The 13,724-nt window shown below is 35.3% G+C and overlaps 1 protein-coding gene across 3 annotated transcripts in view; it reads right to left on the bottom strand.

Moving 5' to 3' along the window:
- Window positions 1–13,724, bottom strand: part of LOC109085112 (tubulin polyglutamylase TTLL7-like) — an 81,771-nt gene that overhangs the window by 17,383 nt on the left and 50,664 nt on the right. For all 3 annotated transcript variants that reach the window (XM_042765967.1, XM_042765968.1, XM_042765970.1), the window contains 5 exons: window positions 12,974–13,121; window positions 11,761–11,834; window positions 7,168–7,303; window positions 2,565–2,651; window positions 67–229 (listed from right to left, as the gene is read on the bottom strand). In XM_042765967.1, coding sequence (XP_042621901.1) covers window positions 67–229; window positions 2,565–2,651; window positions 7,168–7,303; window positions 11,761–11,834; window positions 12,974–13,121 — 608 coding nt within the window. The remainder of the gene's footprint in view (window positions 1–66; window positions 230–2,564; window positions 2,652–7,167; window positions 7,304–11,760; window positions 11,835–12,973; window positions 13,122–13,724) is intronic.

Genomic DNA, 13,724 nt, shown 5'->3' with positions numbered 1-13,724 from the left:
GATTGGGCACTGAAACCATTTTCTGTGGAAAAAGGGCTAACAGAGGTTCCCAAGGAAAGAACTCACTGGAGCGTTCGGGGCGATTGAGTTTCTCTTGCGTGATGCTGATGCTCTCATCTTCTCCATCAGCGTCGGAAGCAGAGCTGCTGTCGCTGCAACTAGGCGAAGAGTCTTCAGGGTCCCTGTGCCCTCGGGGTGTTGGGCTGCTCTCAGGCATGGATGACAGGACCTACAGTCACATAAACACACCCGCAGGGAGAGATGATGAGAGAAGATCCTAGAAAAATGTCAGTTCTGCAGCTTTCACCCGAGTCCAATTAACGCTTGCCACTGACGGGAGAATGTAAGGACGGCAGTGATGCACCCAGTCTTGATTAATGTCACTGCAGAAACATGTTCATTTGGTCTGAAACACATACATTACATGTCAGGGGAACTAATCTATTATGCCCTTCAAGAAGTATTGAACATTGAATCGAATATCTGTCTGACACTTGCAATGTACTGACTGTTAGCCTTCTGAATGCACTAATTTCACCTTTTCAACTACAATTTGGCTCAAATGTCTGTCTAAATTAACACTTTGGACATAATCTCCAACAGAGTTTTGAAAGAATACAGATCCTGCTCTCCTTGTGACTATTTCAGTTGCTTAATTTCCAGATGGCCCTGTAATGGTGTTCCAGTCCATCAGAGCAGATACTGCAGAAATGAAACCTACATTCTGCTAAGTCAAAAGTGAACCAATTAATATAATTTCATGCCATACAGTATCTGTAACTATCTGTAACATTTCTTTGAGGGAATCTCATGAAAACTCATCATGGAATCTCATGCCTGGATTATAATTCACCTCAAAAATAGAAAGGGAATTATATTTTGCATAAAATATGTTATAGGTTGCGCAAGCAAAAACTTTTACTTTTTCCATGGTTACACAGAATTTTAAGAAAAACTTTCAAAACAGGCCTAGAATTGGTAGAGTACAAAAATGTATATACTGTAAGCTCTGTTAAAACACTCCATTATTGTTGTTTTTACTGCGTTTTGCCTTTGTTGGTTGATACTCTTTTGTGAAGCCACAAGTCAGTGTGGTTTCACCAATCAGAGGACAGTGAGAGTGGCAAAAGAGCTCAGCGATGACCACCAACTCCCATGAATCACTATGAATACTGTCATTGAATTAGTCTCCCAACATTCTCAAACTACTTACATATTTGCAATAACTTTGAAGTATATTATATTCCACACTTCTTGTGGAATATATACTCAGTAGCACTGCATCATTATACAGTTTTAATTTGATTAGGTCATAATGCATGATGGTATACAAAATGCATTGCCTCTTAGAAGATATTATAAAAGTACAGTCTCATAGAATTGCATTCCTGTAGCTCTAACTGTAGAGCACAGGTATACCAATGCCAAGACTACTGGTTCGCCAGGAATGAACTGAAAAGATATATATTTAATGCAATAGAAGTTGCTTTGGGAAAAATATCTGCCAAATGCATAAAAGTAAACTTTTTTATACATTTTGGCTTCATATCTGTTTTTGGTAACACTTTAGAATAGGGAACACACATTCCCTATTAACTAAGAGTTTTCCCTCAATAAACTTCTAATTTGCTGCTTATTTTTAGTTAGTTAGGTAGTTGTTAACTTTAGGTATGGGGTAGTATTTAGGGATTCCATAATAAATATGGTTGCAAAATAAAGCATTAATATGTGCTTTATAACTACTAACAAACAGCCAATATGCAAGTAATATGCATGCTAATAAGCAACTAGTTAATAGTGAGTGAGTGAGTGAGTGAGTGAGTGAGTGAGTGAGTGAGTGAGTGAGTGAGTGAGTGAGTGAGTGAGTGAGTGATTGATTGTTGGTTGGTTTGGTTCATGGTTTAGAACTCCTTACAATTTTTTTTTCCAATCAAGAGAAAATTAATTGGAAAAATATGAATAAGAATGTCTCTGTTTATCTACAGCAGGGTTTCCCAGAGTGGGGTTCGTGAACCCCTGGTGGTTTGTAAAAGAATTGCAGGGAGTTCGTGAATCGGTACCATAGACTGTATAAAAACAGGTTGGTACACGGTATATGTGTATACCATTAGTGAATTAATAATAAAAAATAATAAGAATTAAATTAAAAAGATTTTGCAAATAAATGTTACAGGTTTATACAATTGTCATGTAAAATTTTAAACGTATAAAAATAATTATCTTTTTGGAAAAGCCTGTATTAAATAAAAAAAAAAAAAGATATTGTGGAAAAAAAAAATTATACATCGTAAATTAAATTTATATTAATCTTTATATTTTTTTGTGTAATAATAAAAATAGCTATATAAACTGAAACTTTAAAACTGATCAAAATAAAGTTTTTAAAGTTAAACAAATGCAAATGTGCCATTAAATTATTGAAATATTTACTTAAAATATCAGGGGATACTTTAAGTAAATAATTTATGTCAAAGGGGTCAGCTGACAAAAAAAGTTTGAAAACCCCTGATCTTCAGTATATCTAGATATCTGTATATATTGGCATGTGTGCACAGTATATGTACCTTAGGTCCTTTCTGTTTGGAGGTTTTTCCCATCAGTTTCTCATCATCCAGTTCACACTGCTCCAGGAGGTCTAGGATATCTTCTTCCTGCAGAAGAAATCACAAACAAAAGCAGAAGACAGTCTTCATTTTTCACATAACCTTTCTTGTGGATATGCACTTAGATTAATACATTTTTGCACCTCCCTGGTGATTTTACTGAATGTCAAAAAAAGAAAAAAAAAAAAAGTTAACTGTCTATTGTTATGTGTTGATATATTAGTGCATATTGATATATATTGGTGATTACTTTAAACAGTCATCTTAACTTCAATAACGGTTTGGTTGAAATAATGGAATCTCGGATATTATATTAATCACATAGTTACTGAGATCAAATATAACCAAAATATAATATCAACCTATCACTATTTTCCTATCATATGCCAACTCATTCTTTGCAAAATCAGGAACAAACACATAATGTAATTTTAGTGAGGTCTCCTAATTCCAAAATATTTTAAACACTTAATTATCATGACTAAACTATGAGTAATCAAATTGAGTAATTTCTGGGAAAAATTCTAAATCAAAACAGCATGCTGCATGACACCTAAACAATTTCTTGGCATAAATCAAAGCCATGTGTTTAGCTCAAATTCAGGAATCCATCTGGAATATGAATCAACCTCATTTCTCCTTACAAGTCACAGTATCTGAACCACACTTTGAATCTGGAACATCATAATCTTTGTAAAATTTCTTCTTGTCATTTCTTTCAAATATAGCACTATGTTGTTGACTTTGAAGTATGGGGGTCAATGTAAAATTACACTTTCCTGGTATTACAGACACATACACAACCAATTAATTTTCCATTATATTTTAAGAATTACAATCAATGGTTCAGGCAAGCAACATCCACCAGTTAATTTAACAACTGTGAAAATTATCATCAGTATGATTCCATATGATTAATAATGCTGATTCCAATTATAATGTAACACTTTTCATAAAAAAAAAGTTTTAATAATTCCTGTTATCTATAAATTATGTATTCTACTTACAAGTAAGATCTGTGTTTCACGGATGTTGCATGCTTTTCAAGAAGAAACATTATCCCAGCTGTAACTCAATAAGCCAGGCATTGATCTGTTGTTCTGGCTCAGATGGAGAGAGATTTTAAGTGCATTAAAATCCGTTCTTTTGCTTGTCGCCGCCTTTCATTCTTCCCCAAATACAGAGTAAGGCTCATTGTTCAGGCAGTCGGTGAAGAGAAAAAAAGGCCAGAAAAACCTCACACTCTGACTGTGGGTGATGAGTCAATATTTGCCAGTGTTTGCTACTGTTAGATTGTTATGAAATTTGCTTTTGTTGCTTTGATTTGGGATTTTGTGTGTCGGGCACAGACGTGGTGACATGAAATAGCTTGAGGCAGGTCTGCGTCTAATTCAGAGGACGCATTTCCAACAAGAGTTTTCATTTTGTTTTCATATTTTACAATAATTGGCAAACAAGTGCTGGAACTTGCCATTATTAATGATTTACTGAGTGCTTGTTACGGATGTGTAAAGCAAGTAAACAACAGAGCAATGTTCTATAAGATTAAATGAACTAAATATTCATCAGCAGACCTGTTCGCACCCAAAATTTCACTTAACAAAAGTAAAAGAATTTTTAGTGACATCATTTAGTTTTTCATGAGCATTTTCCACCCTTTCTGTGACCCTTGGCTTTAAATGGGCCATTTTTGCTGCTGTGCTTTTAAGATGTAAATGCGCCTTTGCATGTGAAATGAGTAACAGTTCTTTGCTGCAAGCTGTGAGCTTGCTCTCGCGTCCAGTATAGTTTGTGCTGCCTATCTTTCAAAACCAGCCTTTTTGCACCACCTGCATTACATTGTGACAGCTAAAAAAACAATCCAAGCTGAACCGTCTCTACAACTGTTAAGATCAGACTGAAATGATCAGGGTCCTCTCGTGTGTAATGAGTGTATCCTTAAGAATATACAGAGCGAAAAGTGCTACCCACAGATTCGCCACAGTTTACTCTTGTTGCTAGTCCTTCTAGTGTTTAGGAGTATTTATCCTGCTCTCTCCTTTTACTCAAACATGATGGAGTAGGTCAAGTTTCCAAACATCACATGTAACATGTAAATTTGGCCAATGATTGTGATCCAGTGAATTTGGAACAAGATATTTTGGCAGCAACAGTAAGAACAGAGTAAAGCGTAATGTGATTACTGTTTAGACAGAGTCATTAGTAAAGAATTCCCATGAAAACCTAGAAAGAAGTGATTAGCAATTAGTAATACTAATGACTTATTTTGAGTAATTTTCCCAACTCTTTGTAAATTTTCGAGGGGTAGACAGGCTGTAGACTAATGTTAAAAGCTCAGGGTTGCTAAGAGACTGAAGCAACATTAATAAACTGTCAGACAGGAAGGTCAAAGACCACATGGCAATGGCACAAACTCTGGGCTCTTGAAGCTTTCCCAAATAAACCAGACTCTAACGCCATAGGAAATGGCTCACGCGCTCCCCTGCCACATCACCAGAAGGCTCCCGGCTCAAACCTACAACCTACCTAACAACAGTCGCCATTCAAATTCATGCACAACCCCACATTTCAAAGTCAGATTTCAGATTCTATCAATGTGTGCTATGAGGACGGAACCCTTCCAACAATATGCCTCATTCATATGCATGGGTACACAGATCCGCCCTTGAAAATCCCTGTAAAATGAACATCCAGAGGTTCCAGAGAGGTTGCGGAGCACAATAATGAACTCCAGCTGAATAGAGAATCTTAGAACAGAGGCTTTCATAAAAAAAGAGAAACTGCTCAGAAATGCAGTGGGATGATTTGTATTTAAGGCTAATATAGCTTTTAAATTTTTATGTAACAATTACATTTTTATATTTTATTATAAAAAAAAGTAGCCATATTTGACAAGGCCTTGTTTTTTTTTTTTTTTTTTTTTTTTTCTTGAGATTTTAATTCCTGCAGAATCAATTCAAGAGTTCAGATGCAAATGCCTCTAAGTGCCATCTGAAATTTTCTTCTAAAATTAGCATTTTTATCAGGCCCCTATATTTATGTTTAGTTATTTCACCTTAATGGCATAGAAAAGACCTATGCATTGTCATTAAAGTTAAATTACTAAATTAAACATAGGTGCCTGATAAAAATAATAATTTTAGAAGAAATTTTCACTTAAAGGCTTTTGCATCTGAACTCTTCAATTGTACGGCATTATTACTGTATATATTTAATATTACAATATTTATTAATATATAATATTAATTTACAAAATAACATATTTAGTCAAATGGTAAAGTTTTAGGTCGGTTAAATACATTATGGTGTTTTTAGAGTAAATCAGTCTGGTTCACTATGGTTTAATGCTGTCACCCTCATCGAGATCCTTACCGAAATCCTTTTCTGCCTAAAGAAACTGCAACATTTTATCTCACAATTGCAACTTTATTTCCCACAACTGACTTTAGACTTTATAAAAGGTTATATATTCCTCAGCCTTTATATCTCACAACTTGTGACATTTCTCGTAATTACAATTTTTTGATTTTAAGCGGCCTTTTCACTGCCTCTGACATTTGCATACGATTGTTGCATTTCACATGGAACTTTCAAATCAGTCATGAACTGTCATCCTCCTCTTATTTACCATGGTAAAATTAATGATTTGAATTAATGATTTAATATAATGTTTGAATATATCCACCAAAACAAATGACATCCAATACATCTGGAAGAAAAACAGTGGGTTTTCTAATACATTAATACACATACAGTACATTCTTTAATATTTATAAATTAATTATTCAATAACTGGCATTATACAGAAATAGTATTTAAAGAATATCACTTCAGGGGAAAAATACTAGTTTCATATCTGATCTGATGGTTGTGTACAGTTTAGATGCAGAAGTTTAAATATTTCAATGCATCCGAAGCTCAAAACAAAGGTGAATTTTTTGAAAACACATATGGTCTTATTATTCTCTGTTGGAAATTAATAACTTCCAGTCTGCTGCTTATCGTTTGTTGAAGATGGAAGTGGAGTGGAAAGGCAGCTTACTTTACAACTGTGTATTTATATCTTGCAAATGCTTTATATTTCACAATGTGACTTTATTCTTATTTTAAATTTTATTTTATATTTAGCTCGTTTTTATTGAGGATTTCTATAGATCCTCGATGTTTAGTACCAGACAAATTCAACTGTAGTTGGCTGTATTCAGTGTAACTGGCAAAATTTTCCAAATAGCGTTCTCATCACTGATGGTCTAGATTCTGTATGGCCTTCATAGACAGTCAATGGGCTAGATTTACCATCTACTAGGAAAAAATTCTTATAGTAATAGCACCCCTCTCCACAACAAACCACATGATTTGAGGTATCATTCATTCATGTCCGTAGCTCATGAAAGATACAGATGGTTGCCTTGAACTACACTAATGAAAAACAGATAACCACAACAAGAGTTAGGAAGTAAAATACACTTCCGCATTTCTTATTTTAAATGCAAAAGAACAAGTAGTAGAAGTAGGGAGAAGGAAAAAGAGCAAAAGATTGTTCAGTTGCATCTCAGATACATGCCTTCATTCGTTTCAGTGGATTATTCACTTCCTTTTGAAGTGAAGCTGCTCGCCCAGCGAGGAATGTCTGAAAGGCAGCTGAAAGGAGACTCTCATATTTCTCCAAGAGCAGCTTGTCATCTGGGGGGTAAATACGTCTGTACAGAGAGAGGGAGAGAGAGGGAGAGAGAGAAAGAGAGAGAGAGAGAGAGAGAGAGAGGGAGAGAGAGTTTTATCTGATTATCTGATTTAACGGCCTGGTCTGCCTGCTTTTCTAATCACAAACCTCAGTTCTTTTCACACATGCATTTGTCCATTAATGCTGTGTATATATTAATAATTAATAAACATGTCTTTATATTAGACGTTAAGACTAAACAAAAGCCAGAGACGTGTAAACCTTTGTCTATATCTGTGTGATGAATCTTCAGATCAGTGCCATATTGGGTCAGGGAAATAATCAAATGCAGCAACTGGCTGTGCTTCAGGACCCAGATTTTACATCAGACATCAGATGGCGGGTTTCTACAATATCAAGATTATGCAAACAAAGCCCTGAAATGTATTAATATTACTGGTAACAATTTACATTTGAGCAATTAACAATATATTTTTTACAGTATCTATTCACCTTTATTAATGTTAGTTAATAAAAACGTAGTAACACTTTAGTTTAGGGAACTGTATTTTTTTTTTATTTCCATCTTTGAAAAATAATTTTAAATAGTTTGTTGGCTGTTTATTAGTACTTATAAAGCACACCTAATTCTGCATGACCATATTTTAGATCCCTTTACCACTACCCCATAGCTTAACTTAACAACTAACTTACTAACTATTAATAAGTGGCAAATTAAGAGTTTATTGAGGCAAAAGTCATAGTTAATAGTTAGGTAAAGTGGTCATATGATGCAATTTCACGTTTTCCTTTCTCTTTGGAGTGTTATAAGCTGTTCGTGCATAGATAAGATCCTTAAAGTTGTGAAGACTAAAGTCTCAAACCCAAAAGAGATATTCTTTATAAAAGCTAAGACTCGTCCACACCCACCTAAAGTGCCTCATTTAAACACGCCCCCACATGTCTACGTCACTGTGTGGGAAGATTTGCATAACACCGCCCAGATGTTCACGCAAAGAAAGAAAGCGTAACTTTGATTCTCGTTGTAGTATTGTTGCTGCAGTAGCCATGTTGTGGAGATGCTGTGTGTTGTTTCTATAAAGTGGGGTAATTCCAACTTTGCAAGGACAGTCTGGCACTTCTGACTCACAGTCTGTAAGTATGTTTTCATATTTAAAGACTTTGCCACTGACGATTCAAATGCGTGTTTTGAGCAGTGTAGAGTAGTGCTTGTTGTTTGTCCTTTCTCAAATCACATATGCAGACATGATTTTATGTTTATGTGGCGCAATATGCAACACAACACGTAAAAAGACAGTATAAGTCATTTTAATCAGTAATTTGGTCCCCACTGGATGCAACAAATGCCTCGTTTGTAATGGGTTTTATTGGTTTTGTCTCGCCGTGCCCGGAGACGCCATCACAGTATGGTAAGGGGCGTAACATTTCCATCATACGCTTGAGGTATTTAGCCAATCACAATGCACTGGATCGCTGGCCAATCAAAGCACACCTCGCTTTTCAGACCAATGAGCTTTGTAAAATCGACGCGTTTCAGAAAGGCGGGGCATAGAGGAGCAACAATAATGTACAGTATGTGGAAAATAATGTGTTTTTTGAACCTTAAACCACATAAACACATTTCATTACACCAAATACACAAAATAATGTTATTTTTAGCAACATCATATGACCCCTTTAATTTGATCCCCAAAGTGTTACCAAAACCACAACTTTTCATTGTTAGTTCATGATTTCTCAGTTCAGTTTATAATATGACCAGATGTAACTTTTGATTGATAATAATGTACTAAATGTTGAACTAAACATTACAAAATGTTGAAATTAACAATAACTAAGATTAATCAATACTTTAGAAGTATTTTTCATTGTTAGTTCATGTTAACTGTAGTTATCTAATGTTTATGCAATAAACCTTGCTGTAAAGTGCTACCAAATTACCATGAATTACACATAAGATGCCACATGATACACTAAATAGAAAGAAAAAAAATACTGTTAAGACTGTGTGTTCTTAAAAACTAATCTGACCAACTAGCATCTATTCAAATTAATCACCTTACTTTTCGGATTTAAATTAGAATGATTTATGTTTTTATGTAACTGACTTGAAAAAGATATGTCCATTCTTGAAAAATATTATATTAGTCTAAGCATTTTAACACAAACAATAGGCTTAATATTGTATTAGTTTTAGATGTTTAACCAGTGATAAATGTATTTGTGCCAAAATACTGTACAGTTGGATTGGACAGCTACTGACATCAACAACAAAATATGTGGAAAATGTTTCAACTTTCTTTTTAAAAGTTGAAAATGAAGAGTCAAGATGAACTTGTACCATCCTGAAGTGGTTTATTTCACAGTAGTGACTGTCAGAATGCAAGAATTATCCTGTTTATTATACTGACTACTTACCAGATAAATAAATCGAGAATATTTGACTGCAGAATGCAGCATTTGACCAATCAGCATCAAGTATTCCAGAACACAGTGTAATAAGACTCTTTATTTTACCGTCATAACTTAACACAATTTTAAGGTTAGTTGCATTTTTTTTAAATTTTGCATTCATCATTGTTCTTTATTAATTTTTTTAGAACATTCTGACCCACCATTTGAGAACCACTGACCAAAATAATGGTGATACCTCAATCTAAATAAACAGTGAAGGTGGAGCGGGCGACTTGTTTTACCTCCCATATTTCCACATTTCGGCCTAATAAACTAAAAGTCACTTGGCGTGTGACATTTAAAACAGCTCTTTTGGATTCTGGCTTCAACATAATCAAAAGCTCAAGTAAATGTTCAGGTCAGACGATAAACTGCCCCAAATCCATTAAGAGCTACAAGCATGATGGACAAACTTGTGTGGGAGAAGTAATCTAGTAAGAGTAAGTGGGCTTAGTCTTCGGCATATGGCACATGTTGAAATCTGCGTCTGACCCACAAACCTCAAACACTTTTTTTTTCATGTTTCAGCATCTTTAGGGGTGTTTTATTTAGAGTTAAACAGAACAGCAGTTACATGCATAAGCATAAAATGACCTATTTAGGAAGAGGCATTTGTTTTGCATTCCTCCTCTGAGGCTCTGACGTGGAGGCTCCGTATTAAGGAGCAATTAACGAGGTGACTGCATTTTTTATTTGTTATTTTTTTCTGAATGAAAAATCACAGCAAATCACATGCTAAAAGCTGCAATTTCTCTATGATGAAGCCACCCTCTATGGTAAATACGAAGGGTTAGTCAAGATGCTTGTGTAGTGAGGTCAGGTTAATGAAGTCTTAATGGCAGGTCTTCATTTGGCAGATCCTAGTGTCTGAATTTGAATGTAACAAACGACAAAAGTAATAAAAGCAAGAAGCATTTGGCTGCTGATGCATTTGGCTTCTTAACAAAACTTCTTTAGAAGTCATTAAAGTAGCAACCTGAAGTTGTTTAATGACCTGAAGCAAGCAATCTCAGACTGAAACATATAAAAATACTGATAACGTTTGGTTCTTCTAGGCCAGGGCTCTCTAACTAGCAGTCATTGCTGAGGTAAAAAAATAAATAAAATAAAAATAAATTAAGCCTGCAAATAAATGTTAATTTAATTAAGTTTTCTATAATGTTGTCTATAGTTTACTTTGGACTTGAATGTGGGTCAAAGACAAGATGTTTCATTTTGACGTCCACATTGAATTAAATTTTACAAAAGTAATTTTATATACATAGAAAGCATATTAAATGCAATTAAAGTGTCTACTTTAATGTTTCAAATAACTTTTGTGAAAATAAAAAGGCAAAATATGGGTGAAATCATGTTCCATCGTCATTCAGCATAACATATATTTATGTAAAAATTAACCAAGATACTTATTCTGACCTGTACTTATTAAAATGTATAAAAGAAAGAGTGATCATACAAAATCTGATTATATTTAAATTGTTAAAAAAAAAAAAAAAATCTTCCCGACAAATGGATAAAATTTAGTAGTTTGAAGGATAGTGGCCAAGATTGGGAAAGATTTCAATTACAATTCAATCCTTAATTTTGTTTGTTTGGTTGTTTTTTTTATATATATTTTTTTATTTTTATTATTTTTTTTTTTTGGTTATATGAACCCCTTTTCATCTTTGACCAATGTATGTACTTATGTATAAATTAATTAATAATATTTAAGTGTATTACTTTTTATTTTTTCACATGTCTTTTTACAGGGATAAAGCATGAATGTAAACACAAATCCTGCAAATAAACTTTATATTTTTATTAATAAATAGAATGTTACCAAAAGACTGGATTCGAACATGCATTGGTGCTGCCTACGAAGCAGATTAGTTTTAGAACAACTCTTGTCCTTGTTTTGTCCTCACATGAAAGCTTAAGAAATTGTTTCACACCATCACATACCAAACCAAGCCACAAGAGACCCCACAGGTGTAAGCGGGCATTCTTACAGGATAACAATCGTCAAAGCGGCATCCCTACCTGTAGTTCCCCAGGTGCCGCTTTTCGTGCTCGTCCCTGGAGACCTGCTTGCGAACTTGGGCCAGTCTTTCTTTCTGAAAACACAACACAAGTGAATAAGCAGCTAGAAGCAGTAAGAACAATAAAGAAATAAAGCCCTGTTTCTGTTAGTGCTATCCTGCAGTGTAATTTAGCCACCCAAAACCGAATAACAATGGCATCGAATGACTCGTTTGCCATATTACGAGGCACCTTAATGAAGTCTGAGAGTTAGCAGGCGCAAATAACAGCCTGTCCTCTACACTTGTTAATTCAGGGGGCCCATTCATAATTCATATAGATTTAACTCCCACTGTACCATTTTAATACATCAAAAACTATAATTGTGGAAAGGTCAGCTGGTCAATTTGCAGTGGCGCAGCAGGGTGTCTTCTATAATAGTCACTGATCTCTGCTAAATGTTGGTACAGGCATATTCGCTCAGCCCCCAATCCCCAAATCTCACTCCTCTTTTACGTCTAGCTTTGCCCTTTGAAAATACCACCTTCATGCAGTAATCTCAAAATCTTTCTTCTCTTCATATAATAAAACGTTGATCGAAAGACCAATCAAGGACTGGTGCACAAAGCACCTTCTACTTACTGAACTTTCTCGAAAACGTGCTTTGTCTGTACATCTACAGAATATGAATACTTAAATATCTTTTTTTCTTTTTTACATATATGTTATATGTTTGGGTGACAGTGTTTTATTTTGATAATGAACAGGCTGCTCTGTTTGCAATAAAAATATAGTGTGCGAGAGAGGCACTGGTGCAATCAGCTGAAACATAAAATACTCCGTAATTTTTGGTCATACAGAAAAGGCATAATGTGAAACTGAAAGTGCAAAATGTTAGCAGTTTGAAAATTAAAGAATATTAGCAAATATTATTAAAATTCTATGTAAAGCAAACACTGTTCCTTTTTACTTCCCTTTTAATCAATGTATTTGACTATAATCAGGGCACCCACTCTGGAGATGGCACCAAAGCTGAAGGGGCACAGGGACAGAGGTGAGACCCCTACCCACCCCTTTTTCATTTTCAACATGAGCTCAACAAGTCTAGACTCAACAAGTCTAGAGCAAGTGCACAATCTGCTAATCCATAGCTCCAACATCAAAACATTATTTTGCTTCATTACTTAAATGACTTAATAAAGTACACTATTTTTAACTGCTGAACAGGTCTCACCAGCTCTTCTCTCCTGCGCTCTAGTAGGTGACGCTGTTTCTCCCATTCCGATGATCCGGCCGTCAGTTTCCGCATTGATCCCTGTCCGTACAGTCGTCGCTGGGCTTCCGCCTTCTGCCGGGCCAAATTCCGTCGTTTATCACTCGCTCTGGGTAAAAAAAAAAAATGCTCAAGTAATAGCACACAAAGTAGCCCAAACTCCCAGACGAAATCCTGACAGACTCCAAGACTCCATACATCACTTGACTTGACTTGACAGCATTCAGCACTTTAAGATTTAATCGCTCACTGGCCCTTCAAATTTGCTGTTGGAAGTGGCCACTCAGGGTCAGTGGGTTCCTAAACCACTGGGGAAGCCTCTCGTTTTATTGATACAACTTTCACACTTCTGAGTTCTTGTCGCTGAGTTATTGGTTTAGTCCTGCCACTGCTGGGGAAATAACACAGGAGTTGCTTTGATATGTTACTGGTAAGAACTCAGCTGAATCAGTTGGGACACAGTAAACGTCTGTGGAGACTTCCAAGAAAATCACTGTGACAGAATGGCAGCAATGCATCCTGAAATCTGATCCACTGCTGGACTGAGTTTGTCTGCTGTTGTTTCCTACTCTAGGACCATTGTTGTGCCACTCTGGTATATTTAGTACAAAAGGTGGACCTGTGGGGATTTAAAGGCCAGGTCTATGATAATCAATCACCAGAAACCCTGCATACTGACATATAACTTCATGCACAGATGTACACAGACACA

Source organism: Cyprinus carpio, chromosome A11, assembly GCF_018340385.1.
Source record: "Cyprinus carpio isolate SPL01 chromosome A11, ASM1834038v1, whole genome shotgun sequence".
NCBI classification, from domain to species: Eukaryota; Metazoa; Chordata; class Actinopteri; order Cypriniformes; family Cyprinidae; genus Cyprinus; species Cyprinus carpio.
This window is presented reverse-complemented; position numbering and strand designations above follow the sequence as displayed.